General features: G+C 38.8%; 1 protein-coding gene across 3 annotated transcripts in view; it reads left to right on the forward strand.

Moving 5' to 3' along the window:
• Positions 1-17984, forward strand: part of RFX4 (regulatory factor X4) — an 87677-nt gene that overhangs the window by 55932 nt on the left and 13761 nt on the right. For 2 of the 3 annotated variants that reach the window (XM_042051053.1, XM_042051055.1), the window contains 5 exons: positions 1323-1467; positions 4747-4841; positions 6233-6350; positions 10993-11112; positions 12395-12556. In XM_042051053.1, the coding sequence (XP_041906987.1) occupies positions 1323-1467; positions 4747-4841; positions 6233-6350; positions 10993-11112; positions 12395-12556 (640 nt within the window). The remainder of the gene's footprint in view (positions 1-1322; positions 1468-4746; positions 4842-6232; positions 6351-10992; positions 11113-12394; positions 12557-17984) is intronic. The other variant, XM_042051054.1, reaches the window with a different exon arrangement.

Consider the following 17984-nt stretch of genomic DNA (forward strand, 5'->3'; position numbering starts at 1 on the left):
TAATATTTGATTTGAAGAGCTGGTTCATTTCCAGGAAATAAATGAGAGGCATTCCATTGATTTCAGAGCAGTTTGTATTGGGCCAATTGCAAAGCAAGAAAAATTGCTACATGCCCAACAATAAATTCCAAGCCTAATTGTATATTATAAATCAAATGCAAATTAGTAAAACGGGAAAACAGCTGAACTGGGGTTTTAAATAGACATGTTCTTGTAACCATAGCAAGTGAATATAGAAACTGCTCCAAAGTGTTTGGTTTTCACCAGTTCACATCAGAATTACCTGTCAAAAAGTCATGAAGCCTAATTCTGTGTTGTATAAAAAGGGAGAGAATGCATTGAATTCATTAACATTTTATCCATGTATTGGAGGGGATAGGTTTTTCTTCCCTATCACCTGAAAGCTCCACTTTTGAAAGGTGTATCCAAAACCCCAGATTAACCCTGTGAGGGGTGAAGCTCACAGGAAGAAGTTTTGGGGGAAAAAACCACTCCTGCAAGGAATTTTTGGTAGGTTTCTTCCCCCATTATTTTAGTGGTGGAGACGGATAGCTGTGCTACCTTTCCCCAAAAACAGTAGATCATCACTGAGCTCTGGAGGTCCATAGCGATTCAGAGGAAATCGAGATAAAGAAACCACAACCATCTGCATCAAACCTGGGATCAAATCTCTTAAGTGAAGGACTCTTCAAGTGCATCACTCCCTTGGGGAAGCTGATAAACCTTAGTGTGTGTTACCATCTGTGCTTAACTTACAGAGATGTGTATATGGCCATGATCTTGTGTCACTTCCTTTCCTCTCAGTCCATCCTCCCCATTACCAACAGCAGATCCCTGTCTCAACCAGCCAAGACATGGATCTGATGAGGAGACCAGCAGCTTTAACCTTTTCATGTGGCTGAGGGAAGAATGAGAGTCTTCAAAGACTGGGAGAGGGGAGGGTACAAACCTGAGTGGGGTTTGTTTGGTATTGGCTTGATTTTTCTTGTTGCTTTTTTGTTCTGACCTGAAGCTTGTCATGAAAACCAGCAGAGCTTTTAGAGTTTGAGGAGTCTAGCAATGGCAGCATCAGATTAGAGTTGTTCATTAGGGTTTGTGGTGGATGTAATCAAAATACTTGCAGTTGATTAAAGTAGGCAAAATGACTCAAGAGTTCTCTTGTTAGAGGGCCCTGTAATATTCGTAAGACATCAAGCTGGTGGGTGGGGGTCCATGAGGAGAATCAACTTAGTGAGCCCAGCTAAGGAAGCATAAAAGGGGTTAAAGCCTATTTTTTAACCTAATAAAGCATGAACTAATGAATAGATTGGATTGGATTACAGGCATCAAGAACAGTGATCCACAGTGCAGACATCACATTTCAAATGCTGGAGGACTGGAGGAATGTGGATCTGAATAGCATTACCAAACAAACCCTCTATACTATGGAGGACTCACGGGAGGAACACAGAAAGCTCATCATACAACGTAAGAGCAGAATCTTCAAATAAAGCCAGGTGAACTTGGCTTCCTGCTGCAAACAAAGCTCAGAGAAAGTAGTGCTGGTTTTGAACCATTGGTTTGCTTGGAGGCTTAAGATAGATACAGAAGTATTTACCAAAACGTAAGGGAAAGCCCTGTCAAGGTCTTAAGTTTTGGGGCAAAGGTCTGGGCATAGACGTTCCTTGACGCATTCCTTTCTAGTATCCAGAACAGCCATTGGCACAAAACTTGCACCCAAATTCAGGAGGATTTTTTCCATGAACCTGGGCAAACTAAATCTATGAGTTAACCATCGAATGTGTGAAAGTCCAATTTTTCCTGCTCTAGTATTACAGAATTGTCTTTTGAATGGTTTTGACACTTAAGTGGCTGTGTATTTGAGTCCCTTGTAAACTTGTTTATAAAAAGCTCCTTTTTACACAATGATTTCATAACCAAGATCGTTTGTTGGGATAAGCTTTCACCCTAAACTTTTATGACTAAGTGTAAGTCCCATATCAAACAAGCTCATTGGCTAATTTAGCTACTGTCTAGTATAGTGAAGGGCATGGACTTGAAAGTGACTTTGGAGATATTGGCAAATTGGTTTTACAATTAAAGATCTTCTGCAAATATAAAATATTCCTTCCATCATCCAGCAAGTGTTGCATAGTTATAAGTTTAGGTGTAACCCGAAGCACACTGAGTTTTGTTGCTCTGAGGCAACAGAGCTTTGTCTTTAACATCCTACACATAACCTCGTTTCCTGTGAACTCACCTGTTGTATTGCCATCTCTCTCCTGAGGAGGACCAGTCATCTTTTACCCAGAATCTGCCTTTACAGGGCACCACGCAGGCAGCCACTCGTGGGAGCCCAGCAAGGGTACGTTTGCTAGTGAGGTAACACTTTCAGGGAGTGGCTGGGAACACAAGGGGCGACGCCTTCACGGGTATGCTGGACTCTGTAAGGTTGACTTTGGCAGTCATCCTGCTGTGCTAACACTTGAATTCTTCTCCTCAGTTCAGGGATGGGCCTTGCATTCTCTGCTAGCTCTATTTTTTCAGGTAGAGGTTCTTGGTATTTCCTCTCTTTCTTAACCCTTGATTCATTTCATGGCCCTCTTCCCTTTTGAGAAGACAGAAACTTGACATGGCAGCAAAGGAGGTAGCATACAGTGAGACTGAAGTCCAGAAGCTGAGTGAATCCTTCTGTCATTTGTTATGTTTTCTATATCTACCCAACATCCTACCACTGGCCAAAAAAGAGTTTTCAAAGTTATGCTCTAGTAGCAGCAACATTTTTGGCTGCCATTCAGAACATCCTTAATGTTTAAGGAAGCTTCTTGTGTATGTGCTCTTAGCACAATAAAATCAAATGGAATTTTCCTGAATGCTGTTGGCTTTGTGCAAGTTTCTCCATGTTGTAGGTGTATATAGTCCAAAAAGCAGTTAGTCAGAAATGGTAAGCTAATAGCTCATGAGATGGGATGCCAGTGAGGTGTTCAGATACCTATAGAGATTATTCTCGAACTTAGAAATTTCCCCCCATCTTTGATGTTTATTCTACTTGACCAAAGATCTTTTCACACTTATATAGCATGGATTTAAGGCCTGTTTTCATACTCTTGGTACTAATAATCAAGAAAGTATAATTTCAGCTACTATAACTAGCAAAAAGCAAACAGGTTTATATGCCTATAAACAAACTTAGAGAGAAACAGAGAAAAATCAATGGGTATAAGAGCACCTTTTTCCTGTTCCTCTAGGGTACCCACCTCTGACAGGATTTCTGCTTTATTCCCGCATTCTCAGATCCTGTTGAGGTATTTTTAACAATCACTAAATGTTGGGGTCTCCTCCCTGTAGCAACTAAAGGCTAAACATTTAATTTTCTCAAATAGGTCATTGTACACAGTTGCATTGCTCCAGCAGCAAAGCAGGCAACTGATTTGTTTTTCCACTCTTGCTCCCCTCTTTGCACAGCATATTAATTACTTCATCTGTTGTATCAGGCAGTTTTTGTCCAGCCAAATACTCAGGTAAGGAGACAACATTTAGATTCCTCTGTGATCCTGTTCTGAATAAAGGGAGGTTGCCCATTCAATAAAAGAATGAAACAAAATAAGGGTGGCCCAAACATCATTTCCCTTCTTCCCCAACTAATGTTTCTGGTACCTCAGCCTTTGCAAGACTCAGTTAAAGTTGTAGTCAGGTGTTTAGCAAATGCATTCCTGCTCATCTTCCTGATCCTACGGAATCAGGGAGGTTGTTCTTCGCATTATTGTTGGATAGCCTCTCTGGCTCATTTCCCTGGCTATCATCTCTAACCTTTGCCTCCTCCACCCCCCTCACTATCTTTCCTGTGGAGGGAAATTCCTTCCTCCTGTTACTTATAATTAGTCATAAATGGAATTGCTTAGCACGTTGAAATCATCCTGTAACACAGCAGGTAGAAAGTATCTTTCTTCTTGACCTACTGGGCCTTTTATTTGAGCTGAGTTAAAGAATAGTTTGTTGAGGTGTCAAAGCACACGATTCTTTGTCTTCCAGCCATTGATTCTCATATGTAAATGACCTGAAGTTTTAAGGACTGCAGCTGAATGACTTTTTAAAACTTTTTGTACTAAAATATTAATATGTGCACTTGGAAAAGATTAAAAAGTATACAGATTGCTTTTTGCAACTCTTCTCGATCATAACTAGAGTATTTCTGCACTGGTAACAATTTGTTTTGAAGAAGCAGAAGTTTATGGACATTCTTTGTGTGTGTGTGTGTGTGTCTGGCATTGCAAAGAGATGATTTGCAGCAGTTAAATCATGTTTTTGCAACTAAAGCATTATACAGATGAGCGCCCTATCAACAATACTCATTCACTTGGTGCCTAGAAGAATCTTTATGCATTTCTAAATCAATTTCATGCATGACATTTTTTCATCACCAGGGTCAAGGCCTAGTTTCTCACTCTTCATAGAGAACACCATAAATGTTTCACTTCTGGGCACACCAGGCAACTTAAATTAAAAACACTAATTTTAAAAAATAGGTTCTGGTTGGCTCACATTAAAATAACACTTTCAATGACTGCATCACTTTCAGTAGAAACAAAGTAAGAGACCCAGTAAACTTTTTGGGTCAGCACCAAGAAAGATGCATTTGTTTCAGTTAAGCAATCTATTAAAAAAGAGCACAGTAAACTTGTGATTCTTTTGGTAGCCTTTTGTGACTCTTGTTTGAAACAGAATCTAAGTACTAAGGTGGGCTGTTTTTTTTGTTTTGTGTGCCAGTGTATCAGGAGTTTGATCACCTTTTGGAGGAGCAATCCCCCATTGAGTCGTACATTGAGTGGCTGGATTCCATGGTGGACAGATGTGTTGTAAAGGTTGGTAAGGAGGAGTGAGTCACTGATGTGCATTATGAGCTCAATTCAGGTAATACATTTTTAGAAAAAGTAAAAATAATTACAAAAAAAAAAAAAAGGAGTTGGTAATGAGCTCACATTCAGGATTTTGCTTTATTCTGCCCTTGTTTATTTTATTCCAAAAGATGGTATTCAAGAATGATCAGGGTTGAAGATTCCAGTCAAATCAATTTTTCAGGGATATGGAGAGGTGAATTCAGAGTCATCCTAATGATACAGTGCAAAGAAAAACATAGTCTGGCCTTCTAAGACTTTAATGAAAAGGATATTTAAGATAGCTAATTAATTTATATACAATCAAATGTAAGGATGAAAGTCTAGATTACCATTCAATCAAGGACACATTTATGTTCCTTTTGAGCTGATATGGAATACCAAGGACTTGTGTTTTATTTTAATTAAAGTGCATGCAGAAACCTACTAACAAAGCTTTAGAATGTATTTTCAAAAGCAATCCGGCATCACAATTATTTTACATAGAGTATGAAAATATGTAACTGATTATTTTAACTTCTCTTGCCTCTTTGTATTATGATGTTCTTTTAGAGTTTCAACCCTTCATTCCAGTTGTTAGAGCTCAGAAGTAAAACCAAAACAAACCAAAATATGCTGCCTCTCTCTCTGCTACAAAATAGCCGTATAGAAAACAACAGATAATCCCCCAGATTACTTGAATACTTTGATTGTTTTGGGGAACTTCTCTTCTAGTCAGTGGAATGCAATTTGAAATTCTGGCCAGAGCTGTTAATTTTAGTGAAGAACTTGACATGAATTTTAATAGCAGAGTGGGTGAATCTAATTCTTTAACACATATAGGGCTATAATAAATACATTTTTGAAGAGTTGATGCCTAAAGTGTGCTTTCTGGAAAGTATTTTTCCTGGTAAAATGACTAAGTGAATTCACAAAAGTAAAAATGAGAAGGAACAAAAAACTTTATATTCAATATTAAACCTTATTTGAAATAGTAATATAAATTTTCAGTGTAGATCAAACATTATTGATTATAAATTGCTTCCTTGAATAGAAACAAGAATGAACATGTTAGTAATTAGGTTAAGATGAAGATCAGAGCAATTTTTTGCAGTCCTTTTATCATGTGTAAAGGAGACCCAGTCTTGAATAATACTTCATTGTTTCCTCTTTCTGAAGGTTGTCCATGGTTATAAGGTGGTTTTTGTCTAAGGCCACTTTGAGTTTGGGTTTTTAAATTTGTAGTGTATATTTTAATGTGAAGATGGTGGTAAGTAGTTTTTCAGTATAAAAAAAGAAGGTGGATACATGCATCATTCAGCTGTATTGCTGGTAGAAATAAAAGTTTCTCCATGTCAGACACATCTGTCTTCTTGCAGGTAGCTGCCAAGAGACAAGGCTCTTTGAAGAAAGTAGCACAGCAGTTTCTCCTGATGTGGTCCTGTTTTGGCACTCGAGTGATTCGGGACATGACTTTGCACAGTGCACCCAGCTTTGGTACTTTGATTTTATTGTAATATTTGCATGTCACAGTCAAAGAAAGCTGTGTCCTAGCTTCTAATGTACATTTTAAGTGAAAACATAACCAGTTTTCACATGTCCAGGGCTCTATTAAAAAATAGGCTGGGGCTCTTGACATTTGGAAATAATGCTCAGACAGATGTCTGTCTTCAAGGCGCAGCCAGGGGAGATGAAAACGTTGCTACTTCCTTCTGTTTGCTGTTAGGAGCTGCAGTGATCAGTCATGGGGCAGCTGGAGGAGTCCATTACAGCAGCATTCCCTAATGCACTTCAGTGCAAAGTGAGCCTGCTTACCCAAACCACTCTGGCCACGTGTTGAGCCAAGAGAGATGACTTTGTGCTGAAGTGGATGAAAAGCTCTCCAGTGAAACACTTTGCCAGCTCTCCTCTTAAGGACATAGCATTTGAAACTGGTCTTTGCAAAGCGAGAGTGCTTCTGTAATCTGGAGAGAGTCTCTTCCATTTCTTAAGAAGTCAGACAGGATGAAAAAATAGATTTTTACATTTTAAATGAAAAAGCACATTGCTTTTCTACACTGTTTGAAATGGGGCTTTGTCCTGGGATACAAACAGTTCAGATTAAAATCAGTTAAAAGCAAGAATGACTAGACTGGTGTGTTGTGAGTGTGAACATTTAGTCACTTGGGACCCGACTTTGCATGAGAGATGCTTTTTATAAATGCACATTTTTCCAAATATGTTTCTAGAAGATCAATGAAGAGTGGTTTTACATGGGTATTACATTGAACAACTGCAAGGTTTTCTGCTGGCTGAGCTTTGATGTCTCTTACGCTTTTAGAACCACCTCATAGCATAAATTGTCAGTTAGATACAATATGGTATTTATATAATATGTTTTATATATTTATATCTCATGTAATATATATTTATATAACATGTTTATCTTTTAATCTGAAGCTACTTTCATTTCCATTGTAAAAGAGTTTTCCAAACAGGTATTAGTAAGTCATCATTAGACATCAGGATAGTGACCATCCCCAAGGTGATTACAATTTCAATCTGTGTTTTCAGCAAAAAACACAAACCTGTTCAGGTGCAATGCTAGTGGAGGCAGGAGGAGCCCTGAAGTTTTGAATATCAAAATCATATCCTTATCCTATCAGGCAGAAGCCTGGGATATCCCTATCCAAGTGTCACAAATGTTATTTAGCCATGGACACAAATTCATCATAATCTACATTAATGATGCTACTCTTTCACTGCAAGGTCATTTGATACATTGTTTGTGAATTAGAGTTGAGCAAGTTCCAAAAAAATAACCCCTGAATGTAAAAAGCTCAGAGCTAGATTGCAGAAACTCTTCTGCACTTAATTTACACAGTTCTTTCTAGCTTTTCAGAATTATGTATGTATTGAGTTCTGTGGAGAGAAACAAAGACTGACTTACTATTCTAAATATTTACATATATATACTTTTGTTCTCAACTTAGATAAAAGTTTTGCATTTTTACTGCATTGGGAACTTTTTCAGCGGACTGATTTTTTAATTATTTTTTCCACTTCATACAATATATAGACTCAGATGCTCACAGTGTAATTTTTTTTTTAAGTGAAATAATGTGTTAGATGATAGGATTTTTATTATGTACAGAACAGCACATTTTTACCTTTGAAACAGATGATTCCAAAATCTGATTGAAGGGAGTGGTAATACCTGGCACTGGAGTGACTGGCACAAAGATTTGATTCCACAAAGCTTTTAAGCATGGTGACATTGGCAGGTTGAAACAATCTCTGGCAGAAAAAATTTAAAAAGCTGCTCTCTCTCTTGCTCCCTCTCTCTTTTTCTCTCTGCCTGCCTCCCTCCCTGCCTCCCTCTTTCCTGCTTATGCATATCAAAGGCACAGTTGGTGGCAATGTTTGGGTAATGCACCCAGTGTATAAAGTAACTAATTAGTAATAGAAACTCCGTGATTTTCTCCAGATCTGGAAATCTCACTGTTGTTTTGCTACTTACACGTAATTGCTGTATCTCCTAATAGATGCTGGTACTTGCTGTGCCTCAGCTGGGTAATCAATGCCATGATTTCTGTTAACCCCTGAAGATTAGAGCCAAATGCTATTTATCATTGTAGCTACAGTCTCTTGAATGTCTTCTTACCTTTTCCTAAAGAAGTGAATGATTTGTGGGCTACAAATGGATCCATTTCAGTACTTAAAGATAGGCTTGAAAGAGCCCAGCAGTTTCATGTGAGAAACAGTAGCTTGCAAACACAGAATAAATTTTGGTACATTGTGCTGAATAGCCATTCACTGTGAGGCTGAAATGCATGCCCTCGTATCAGTTTCACTCTATAGCTTACATTTCATCTGACTTATTTAAAAATATAAAAATATTGCATTCATTGCATTCAGTACCAAAGCCTTGTTTGTCTGGTGTCTTTCACGCAAATTCTGGGCTCAAAAACTCTGTGCAGAGCTTAAAAATACACAGTGGGAGAAATAATAGGAGAGGAAGAGAGAAATTCAAAAGAGTGACAAGGGCACTGGAGTGTTTTTAAATGCTGCATTCAGTATTGCCAACCCCAAGTCTTCAAAATTAGGCATTAGACCCCCCCAAAAACAAAGACTTTTTTAAAATGGCAGATCTTGGGTTCTTGTTTGCTTGCAAGCATTACAGTGTTTAGAGTTTGCACTTCCAAATATTTTTATGAAACTACAAGCAACTTTCCTTTTTTTAATGAAGGCTGAGTAAGGAGTTTGATGGAAAATAGTAAATATGCTGAGCTTTATACCACTACATGAAGTTTGTCAGCATTTTAGCCTGTTTTTCTTACCTTGAAGATACTTATCAGTAGTAACTGCACTAGAGACAATAGAAACTTCCCACTGAAAAAACTGTAGTCAGGAGAAGAGTGAGCATTTTGTGGAGATTCTTGAATATCTAGGTTTCCATTGGGGAAATCCTATGTCAGTAACAAGATGATCAGCCATATCTGCTGTCTTTATTGCACTTCTAAACCAAATAGGACTTTATTTAACAAGACTTTGAGCCCAAAAGGTTTTTGAAAAAAGTTCTCTGCAGTAATTAAGTGAAGATCCCCACTTTTTACCCTTGAAAGGCTGGGGAAACTTGTTACCATTTTGATCTGCTTGGTCACATGAAACAAATGAAGAACTGGATTCTTCAGGTTCACCAGCCAGAGGTTTCCTCCCCATAGCAAAGGTGCTGCAGTCAGGTATATCCTGTTTCTGTGCTGCCTTGCCCAAGAGCACAGGGGCACACGTTCACCTCCCAGGGTGTGTGCCCAGCTCATACCAGTGACGACAAAACCATGCAGGCGTGGAGTGAGAGAATGAAACACAGAGACCATCGGAGTCACAAAGAAAAAGAATGTGCTCAGAGTCGCTCTGAAAGCTGAATTGCCAGCTAGGATTGAATAAGGATATTGAGTCTTTCAAACCACTTCTGCCCTACAGCAGCATGTTTGAGTACAGGAGCTGGAGTAGGGGTAATTATTCTTCATTGTGATAAAAGCCAGTATCTCAAGATAAACCTAACTTTCCTGTGAAGAAACCAGTCATTATTAAATTCAATTGAATTTGAAACTTGTTTGATCTTTTCCCCATGAAAGTATTTTTTGATCTTTTCCCCTCAAATATTTTTCCTCAAATGCAGTAAGGGAATTTCCAAAGGAATACCTCCACATGAGGTATTTTTGGGTTTTTTTTGTCTGGCAATAGCTGATTTCTGTTTCTATCTCAGATGATGACTTTTCACTGATTTAAGCTAGCTGCTGGATGGGCTATTATTTTAACCTCACTGTACTTGTCCTTGTCAGAATTACTTAGTGACTTAAATGAACATCTGTTAAATATTCTGTGCAAGTCTGATTGAACAAAGGAGCTTTAAAAAACCAAATCCATTGTATGATAGAGTCCTGTCTGGAGCTATTACAGGTACTTTGTGTCATGGAGCCTATTGCATAAATTGAACAAACTCCACCTTGATACTTGTCAGTGTCCCCCTGCAGATGGGTGTTAGTCCTTTCAGGAGGGCACTGTACAATGTTTCAGCTCTGATGCTTTGCTCCTCTTACTTTGCCCCCCAAAATGCATCTGTGGTGTCTTCTTACATATCTTTTTTTCTTGTGCTTTGTGATCTAGGGCAAACATTTCTTCACCATCCCTGATATGTATTATATAAATTATGGGAAGCAACTCACTTCCTTTCTGTGGAGGTAGTTCAGAAAATTCATACCAGGATGTCACTAAGGCAGCCAATTTGAGATTCCAGAAAATGATACGTCCTTTAGACAATAGGAAACAATTCTACTGTAGTGCAATTGTCAAAACTGACATTCAGTGCTAATGTAGGAGAAGAAGAATCCATCAAGTTCCAGCTTTCAGCTAGGTAGTCTTCTTGCACCCTAAACCACAACTGGTCATAGAAGCCTGTGTAAATCCAGGAATGAACAGTTTGCTACTCCCTGGTTCTACTTTGACCTCTCTTCTCACTTACCTTGAGTAAGAGAGATACTTCAGTACATGGCAGCAGTCTTACTTAGTGCTCTTTGTGTTGAGTACTGTAATAATTGGTTTAATGAGTGTATTGAGACAGTCAATGGCTTTTTTTGTTTGTTCACTTTATTACCAGGGTCTTTTCACCTTATTCACTTGATGTTCGATGACTACGTATTGTACCTGCTAGAATCACTCCATTGTCAGGAGAAAGCTAATGAGCTAATGAGGGCAATGAAGGGAGAAGGGAGCACAGGTGAGTCTGTTCTTTTATTCATTATTTGTTGTTTTATTCCATTGACTTCTCTATTTTTTATGTTAGGACATATCTTTATCCTTATCTAACCCGCTGAGGCTTATCCAGGAGCAAAGCGGTTTTCACTTCTATCATGGTGTGAAATAAATCATTTGGGAGGCATGCCTGGTTAATACATTCTGAAAGAGAACTGCCTGCTTCACAACGTCATTCTGGATGTCTGAAACCCCATTCCTAAGCACTCATTTGGTGTTTCAGTGAGAGATTTTTGTACTGAACCTTTTAACTTAGTTAATCTTTCTAAGCCACCATTGAATTTCAGTGGACTCAGTGTTAACAAGTTCACTGCTATCCGTAGATTTGTACCAGTCTAAGTAAGAGGAAGAGATAGCAGGAGAAAAGACAAATGGCAAAGCTGTTTTTTCTGGCACACTTATGTCCTGAGTGCCTGTGCAGAAGGAGATTCTGGTCCTGCTCCACTCCACGCTGCCTGGCCAGAACAGAAGCAAGTGGGCATTGCCTTAAGTTTTTCTACTCCAGGCAACCCCTTGTAATAGGGGGTCCTCAGTGATCTTCCTTCCTTGCATCTCCCACTAATTTTGGCAAATTAAACATCTCTGTCACATTTGGAAAGTTTCATTCTCCATTTTAGCTGTGGCTTAATTTGTCACCCTGTAGATTTATGGGAAGAAAAGCAATTCAGTGATTAGGGTACTATCTTCTGTGTGGTGAAAGACTTGAATTTAATTCATTGCCCTGCCATAGCCTCTTGGGTTTTTGACAAATAAGTTGCTTATTCTTGCATATTTTCCACATACCTTTGGCAGCTAAAACCATCCAGAATATCCTCCTTTTTCAGTCAACAAAGAAAGAAAGAAGATCATGGCCAGAAGCCACAGGAATGTCCTGGAGACTCCTGTTTCTTTCCAATGTCTCTAGAAGGTGTAGGAATGCCTAACTCAGACTGGACTCCTAATTTTAGATATATAATAGTACATTATAGGAGTATAACCCTTAAGCTGTCCATGCACCGGTTTCCTGCCTATGCAACAGGAAAAATAGCACTTTCCTTTAAGAGGTCTTCTGCAGGTATGCTGAAGGTTGTAATGGTGAATGTTATAGAAGTACTTCTTTCAAAGATTTGTGGTTCCTTCTACGTATTTCTCGAAACACACTCTACAGAGCTTAACTCCTTGCATTTCTTTTTTTTTTTTTTTTAGTTTCTCGGTGTTCCTTGACTCTACCTTTAGCTAAGTTTGATGGGTTTTCTCTCATTCTGCAGCAGAATTACGAGAAGAAATTATTCTGAGTGAACCAGCAGCTCCAACTCCCTCCCCAGCGCCATTCTCCCCAGCTAAATCTGCCACCTCCGTGGAAGTGCCCTCTGCCCCGTCACCCATCAGCAACCAGTCCCCAGAGTATGGTGGCATAACAGCTACTACAGGTAGGTTGGCTTCTGAGAGATAAATCTGCTTGGAGGTGCCTTTTGCACTTCGTCTCCTAAAGCTGAGCCTGAGAACATGATGTGCTGGCTTGCAAGATATGAGAAGCCTTCCCAAGCCAAAAATCTGTTCTCACTGTATCCAAACATGATGTGCAGTCTACCAGGAAAAAGATCTGATGTTTGGATGTTTTATACCCCTGAAGGAAGTGTGCCAAGTACTTTAGGTTTAGTGGGGTTTGCAAAATCTCAAATCACTGGTGGTTCAGGAATTCTTAGCTGGTAAAGTGGGAGATGGGTATCTTTCAACATATTTAACACCCAAATATGTTTAAATAGCTGTGCAAGTTTCTCTTGGGAATGTTTTACACATTGCTGATGACTTTCATCTATCAATGTTAGAGATAGGAATTACATGTTTGAAGCCTATTTTCAGTATTACATTCTATTATGGCAACTGATACTGTTGTTGTATTCTGCTGGGCCCACAAATTAAAAAAAATCTGCACTTCAGGGACAGCTTAAACTTGTGTGTAGGATTGATAGAAAACAATAAGCATAAAACCAGCTTCTCGTTTGGGCTGCATAAATGGCCAACATCTTCTGTGCTCTAGAGTAAAACTCATTACCTTTTGGATGTGGGCAGGACAGTCTGTCTGTATGATCAAAAGACAGTGTTCCCTTAGCTCATGGAAAGAAAGGCAGAAATGTGAGTGACTTTCAGAAGGCATTTCAGACAGTGAAATTCCAGCTTTGCTGCTCCTCATTGAATAGGATGTACAGTCCGAATGTGGAAACTATCGCTTTTGTGATGTACTAGAAAAGTTACAAAATCTTCTTGAAAGAATGTCATAAAGTGGTGATTTACCACACTAGAGAATTTGGCAGTGACCAAAGAACTAATAAATCTTTCTGAAAAATGTTTTTCATGTTTTCAAAGGCGCCACAGGGAAGCACAATGCATGTTGTGTTGGAAAGAGATTTTAAAATATTTGTCCCTACATCACAACTTAAGCTTTTTCACTGTTGGAGGCAACACAATACTTAGGAGGGAAATAGGAAGTTATTACCACCAGGACAGGTAGACAAGAGAGAGATGATTCCTAGACAGGGCAGGTGACCATGCAGCTTCATTTCAGGTGACAGTGGAGGTGGTGAGGATCTTTGACTCTTGTTGAAACATTGATGCTGCTTGGAACTTGACCTGTAGGCATTGTGGGATGGTTGTGATGCCAGAACTAGAACTAAGTATGATGCAGGGCTGTACCCAGAAGTAAAAGACTGAAAAGAAGGGAACTGTGTGTTCTCCAGGGCCATTGACAGGAATGGAGATTTGAGGGACTTGTGTTTAGGCTGCAGATACCGTAACTCTAAATGTCATAAAACAGTTAACCAAAAGCCATTCGCCCTTGTCCTGTCACTGCATGTCTTTGTAAGAAGTCCCTTTCCATCTTTCCCTTCAGGTACTGAAAGACCACAATTGTTCCCATACTAGAACTTTTTCAGCAAGAAAGCTATTTCTGATTATTTTAGTTCTTTCTTCTCAGCTTTTCATTTTTAAGTTGTTTTAAAAGCTTTTGTTCGGTTGAATTGGATTTTACTCTTATGGTTTGGTGCAGTCTTGCTTTTGAGAGTGTGAAAACCATTTTTGTCTTGCACAAGCCAAATTTGTCAATGCAAGTAATGCTCTGGTTAAAATTAAATATGAATATGTGGCTATTTCTTTTTTCTTAATTTGAGCAATTAGAAATGCTTCTGTTTCCCATGTTCATCATGTAGATGGACTGGTTTTAGTTTGCTTTTTAGTTTGCGAACCATTACACCGTGGAATGCAGTGTTTATTCACATAAAGCAACATGAAATAACAACTGTCTCAGCTAAAGAAAATTGCTACACTTTAAAATAGGAGTGCTGAAGGTGTATTACATATACTCATACTAGTTTACATACAGATCTGTGGCATTACATAGAATATTTTGAAACAGGAATTCTGTTCTGGAAAGATGTATTTGAAGTACACCATTGATTTTCTTATGTGTCTTTTATGAGGTAAATGTAAAATTCTACAAATGCTTTGCAGACCTTGAGAACTAGTTCCATTGGTCACTGTTAGCTCTCAGTTCCCCAATTTAAGGCATCATTAACTCTTTCTTGCTTGTGACATTAGCAATAAAAGTTAACTATTAAACTTGCATTTTAACCTTTTTAGCTTCAGTCAGGAGTCAGTACAAAACCAGCAAATTAAACTGTTGCAATTACATGATACTGAGCAAAAGAAAGGTAAATCCTATGTATCACACTCTGTGGTAGAACATCTGTCATGGCACCACTAACATTTTATTTAAAACTTTTTGTTAGGTTACTAGACAGTTAAAAGGCTAATTAGTTTCCATCCTTTCTAAATCACAAAGGCCAGATTAATGATTGTTCAAGCTGCGACAATATTGTAATAAAAGTGATAGCTATATGGCTGACTATGCTGTTCTCTCTTAAAGCCCCTCTTAAAGCTCTGATTACTCATTGCCAATGCAATAGTTTTTGGACAACACAAAATGAACTCTAAATTGCTAGTTCCTGATATGTTAGTGAACTGTGGAGTCTGCTCTTCAGTTTTAAGAAATATATGCATGAAATAAGCCTTCAGGTCAGCAATGATCATTAAAAGTCATTGTTCTTCCAAGTCTGGGCTCGGTATTAAAGTTCTGGGAGTACTGGCACAGATCTAGCCCTCCCATATTTGTGTGTAGAAGTAGAACATTTTGGTTCTTTTCCTAAAGCTTCAGCTCCTGGACCCATACAAGTATTTGAGAACATCAGCTCTTGTTCAACAACCAGAGTTTAATTCTCATAGCTGCAGAGTGCAAAACTCACAGGTTTCAATTTTAAAAGGCAATCCTTGCCTTCAAATGGAAGGGCTTGTGTTTGTCTAAAGCTTTATAGGTGCAGTGATCTGTCTGTTTTGTGGGGACAGAATGGAGGTCTGACTCTGGATTTCTGACTGCTTGAGGGTGACAGTACTGCTCGCTGTCAAACATAATGCACAGTGCTGGGAGTGTCTCACTGTGTCTTGGTGGTCGTTTGCTCCAGCCTAAAGCAGATATAAAATGCAGCATCATGAAGCAACTTCTGGGGTTTTTCTGCACTGGTGTACGTGATGGCATCAATGACAACAGGGCTGTTGTTGGACTAATAGCAGTTCCATTTATATTTGGCTTCCCTACAGGTCAAATGGCCTCTTGGTTAGTATCCTCAAAATCACTTTTTTTTTAAAGAGAAAAGAAAAACAAGTGATAATAAATGAACTTCCCTATTTTAATCAAACCCTGCATGTTCAGAACACAAAGCAGAGCAAATTGTTGCTCAATCACTATTGTTTTTGCTTATTTCAAAAAAGCAGTTCAGTTGGGTTCAGTCATATCTAAAAGAGACTTCATCTCTTGAAGTTCAGTTCTGCAACCAGCTGAGGAAATTAATCATATAGGACTGGGACCTAGGCAGGTATTAAGAGGTGGCTATGAAAACCTTTCAGACTTAACTCATTCCTCCTTTTCCACCCACCCCAACATTGGCAGTATCCTGGTTGACCTGGTATGTACTTAAACACAGTCTGAAAATCTGTTGTCATCTTCTACCCTTCCTCTCTGTCTTTGTAATTAGGTCACTGAAAATAATGGCATTCCTGCTACAAAGGTAAAAAGAGATGAGGCAACTGTAGGTTCCCCAGAACATTCTGAAAAAAAACATTTGCATGGCTTTCTGTCATTCTGTAAATCCAGAGTAAAGCCCAACTTTTGTTTCTAAACCATAACTGGCAAAAGAAGGGGGGGTGTTCCCTTGAGCAGCTGTGTGAGGTACTATCCTGTAGTACTCAGACATTTCTTGGTTAGGAGAATTAAACAAAGATACTCACAGCTCTCCCAGTGCAAGATCTACTTTCTACATTTGTTTCTGTGACATCTGCACAAGCACAAAATTTGTTACTCTCCAACTATTTATTTTAAAGTTGAACTGAGGTGGCTTCCAGTTAGGTTTGAATGCCAGGATTGGCATCTCTCATCCAAGGAATTTGACTTCCCACAGGGAGCACATGAAACAACTTGCTCTCCTGGACTCACTAATTTTCCTCAGACTATGATAAGATCCCCACTATTTTCCTAAAAAAGAAAAAGAGATTGTCACAATGTCTGAGGCCAGTCAAATCACTATCTTTGTTAAAAGGCAAAGGATCTTTTAGCTCTGTTATTACTGCTTCTCCTTGGAGCTGGGAAGGTCATGAGTTTTTTGGCTCAAGGGCCAATTATTTTGTTGGGGGAAAAAAAATCAGATCAAAGTAAAACTTTTGTTTTATGGTGAACAGAAAAAGTGGGAAGAAAACACCAAACAATAATATTACCTAAAAATAAGTATTTTGGGTTTTTCACCCTCTTTGTTGTTCTTCTTTCTTTTCTCTTTGTTTTTGTCTTTTGCATTTAGGCCTGTTTTGAAAGAAAGTTGCAAATTTTCTTTTGGAAGATAACACTGGGAAAATATGTTGACCTTTTGAAATTGAAATGTTTCATTAAAATATTCTGTAGACAAGTTGTTGATATTTTCAAAACTCTCTTGTTTTCAAATGAAGCTATTTGGTAACTGCATAAGTACTTTTGGTCCCTTCCACCTAGACTGTATCTTTTAGTAAAGGCAGGCTTCCTTAAACATTTTCCGCAATTCAAGGAACCATGAATGCTTACTTGTCCATGGCAACATGGGGTAGCTTTTCTTCTTGGGGTCTTGAGAACCTCAGTGGTCCTTTGCATTGGGAGGAGATGAAGACAGAAAATTCAAGAGTCAGTGGCAGAAAATGCAGGCATGTGAAAACAGACCTATCACAAATACTCTTGGCCATAACACATCCAAGGATTTCTATTGTAAGAGCACCAAATCACACCCTGCTGAAGTATTTCAAGTTGCACTTACCTTGTGAAGCTCAGAATACCTTCATCCAGTCTCAGAATTTCCCATTAAAAAAAAAAAAGCCTGATTTTGCCAGATAAAATCACACACACCTGAAGAAAACTATGCACATCTGAAATAGGCTTTTCATTTCCCAAAGCCATGGAGTGGACACAGACCTGGGAGTACAATCGTTTCCCCTCTGAATTAGGCCCTTTCATGCTACAGGAAGTCCTAGAATCCATACTGAAAAAAACTGAGTCACCTCCTGCAATTCCTTTTAGCTAAAGAAAAAGAGTCAAGAGTGCCCAGAGCCCCCCAAACCAGTGTTCTCATTGGGTTAAATTCAGTGTTCTGGTCTTCATTTGCAGGGTAATCTCAGCCAGTATGGTCATGACCTCCAGCAAGAGCTATGTTATACTGGAACAATGGATCTGTCAGCCTCCTGAGTGAAAGGGGTGTGTGCAAAGGACAAAGGTTTCTCAGCAGCTGGCTCATG

Source organism: Corvus kubaryi, unplaced genomic scaffold, assembly GCF_017639235.1.
Source record: "Corvus kubaryi isolate FWS band 111438036 unplaced genomic scaffold, C.kubaryi_AGA036_p1.0 74, whole genome shotgun sequence".
Lineage (NCBI taxonomy): Eukaryota > Metazoa > Chordata > Aves > Passeriformes > Corvidae > Corvus > Corvus kubaryi.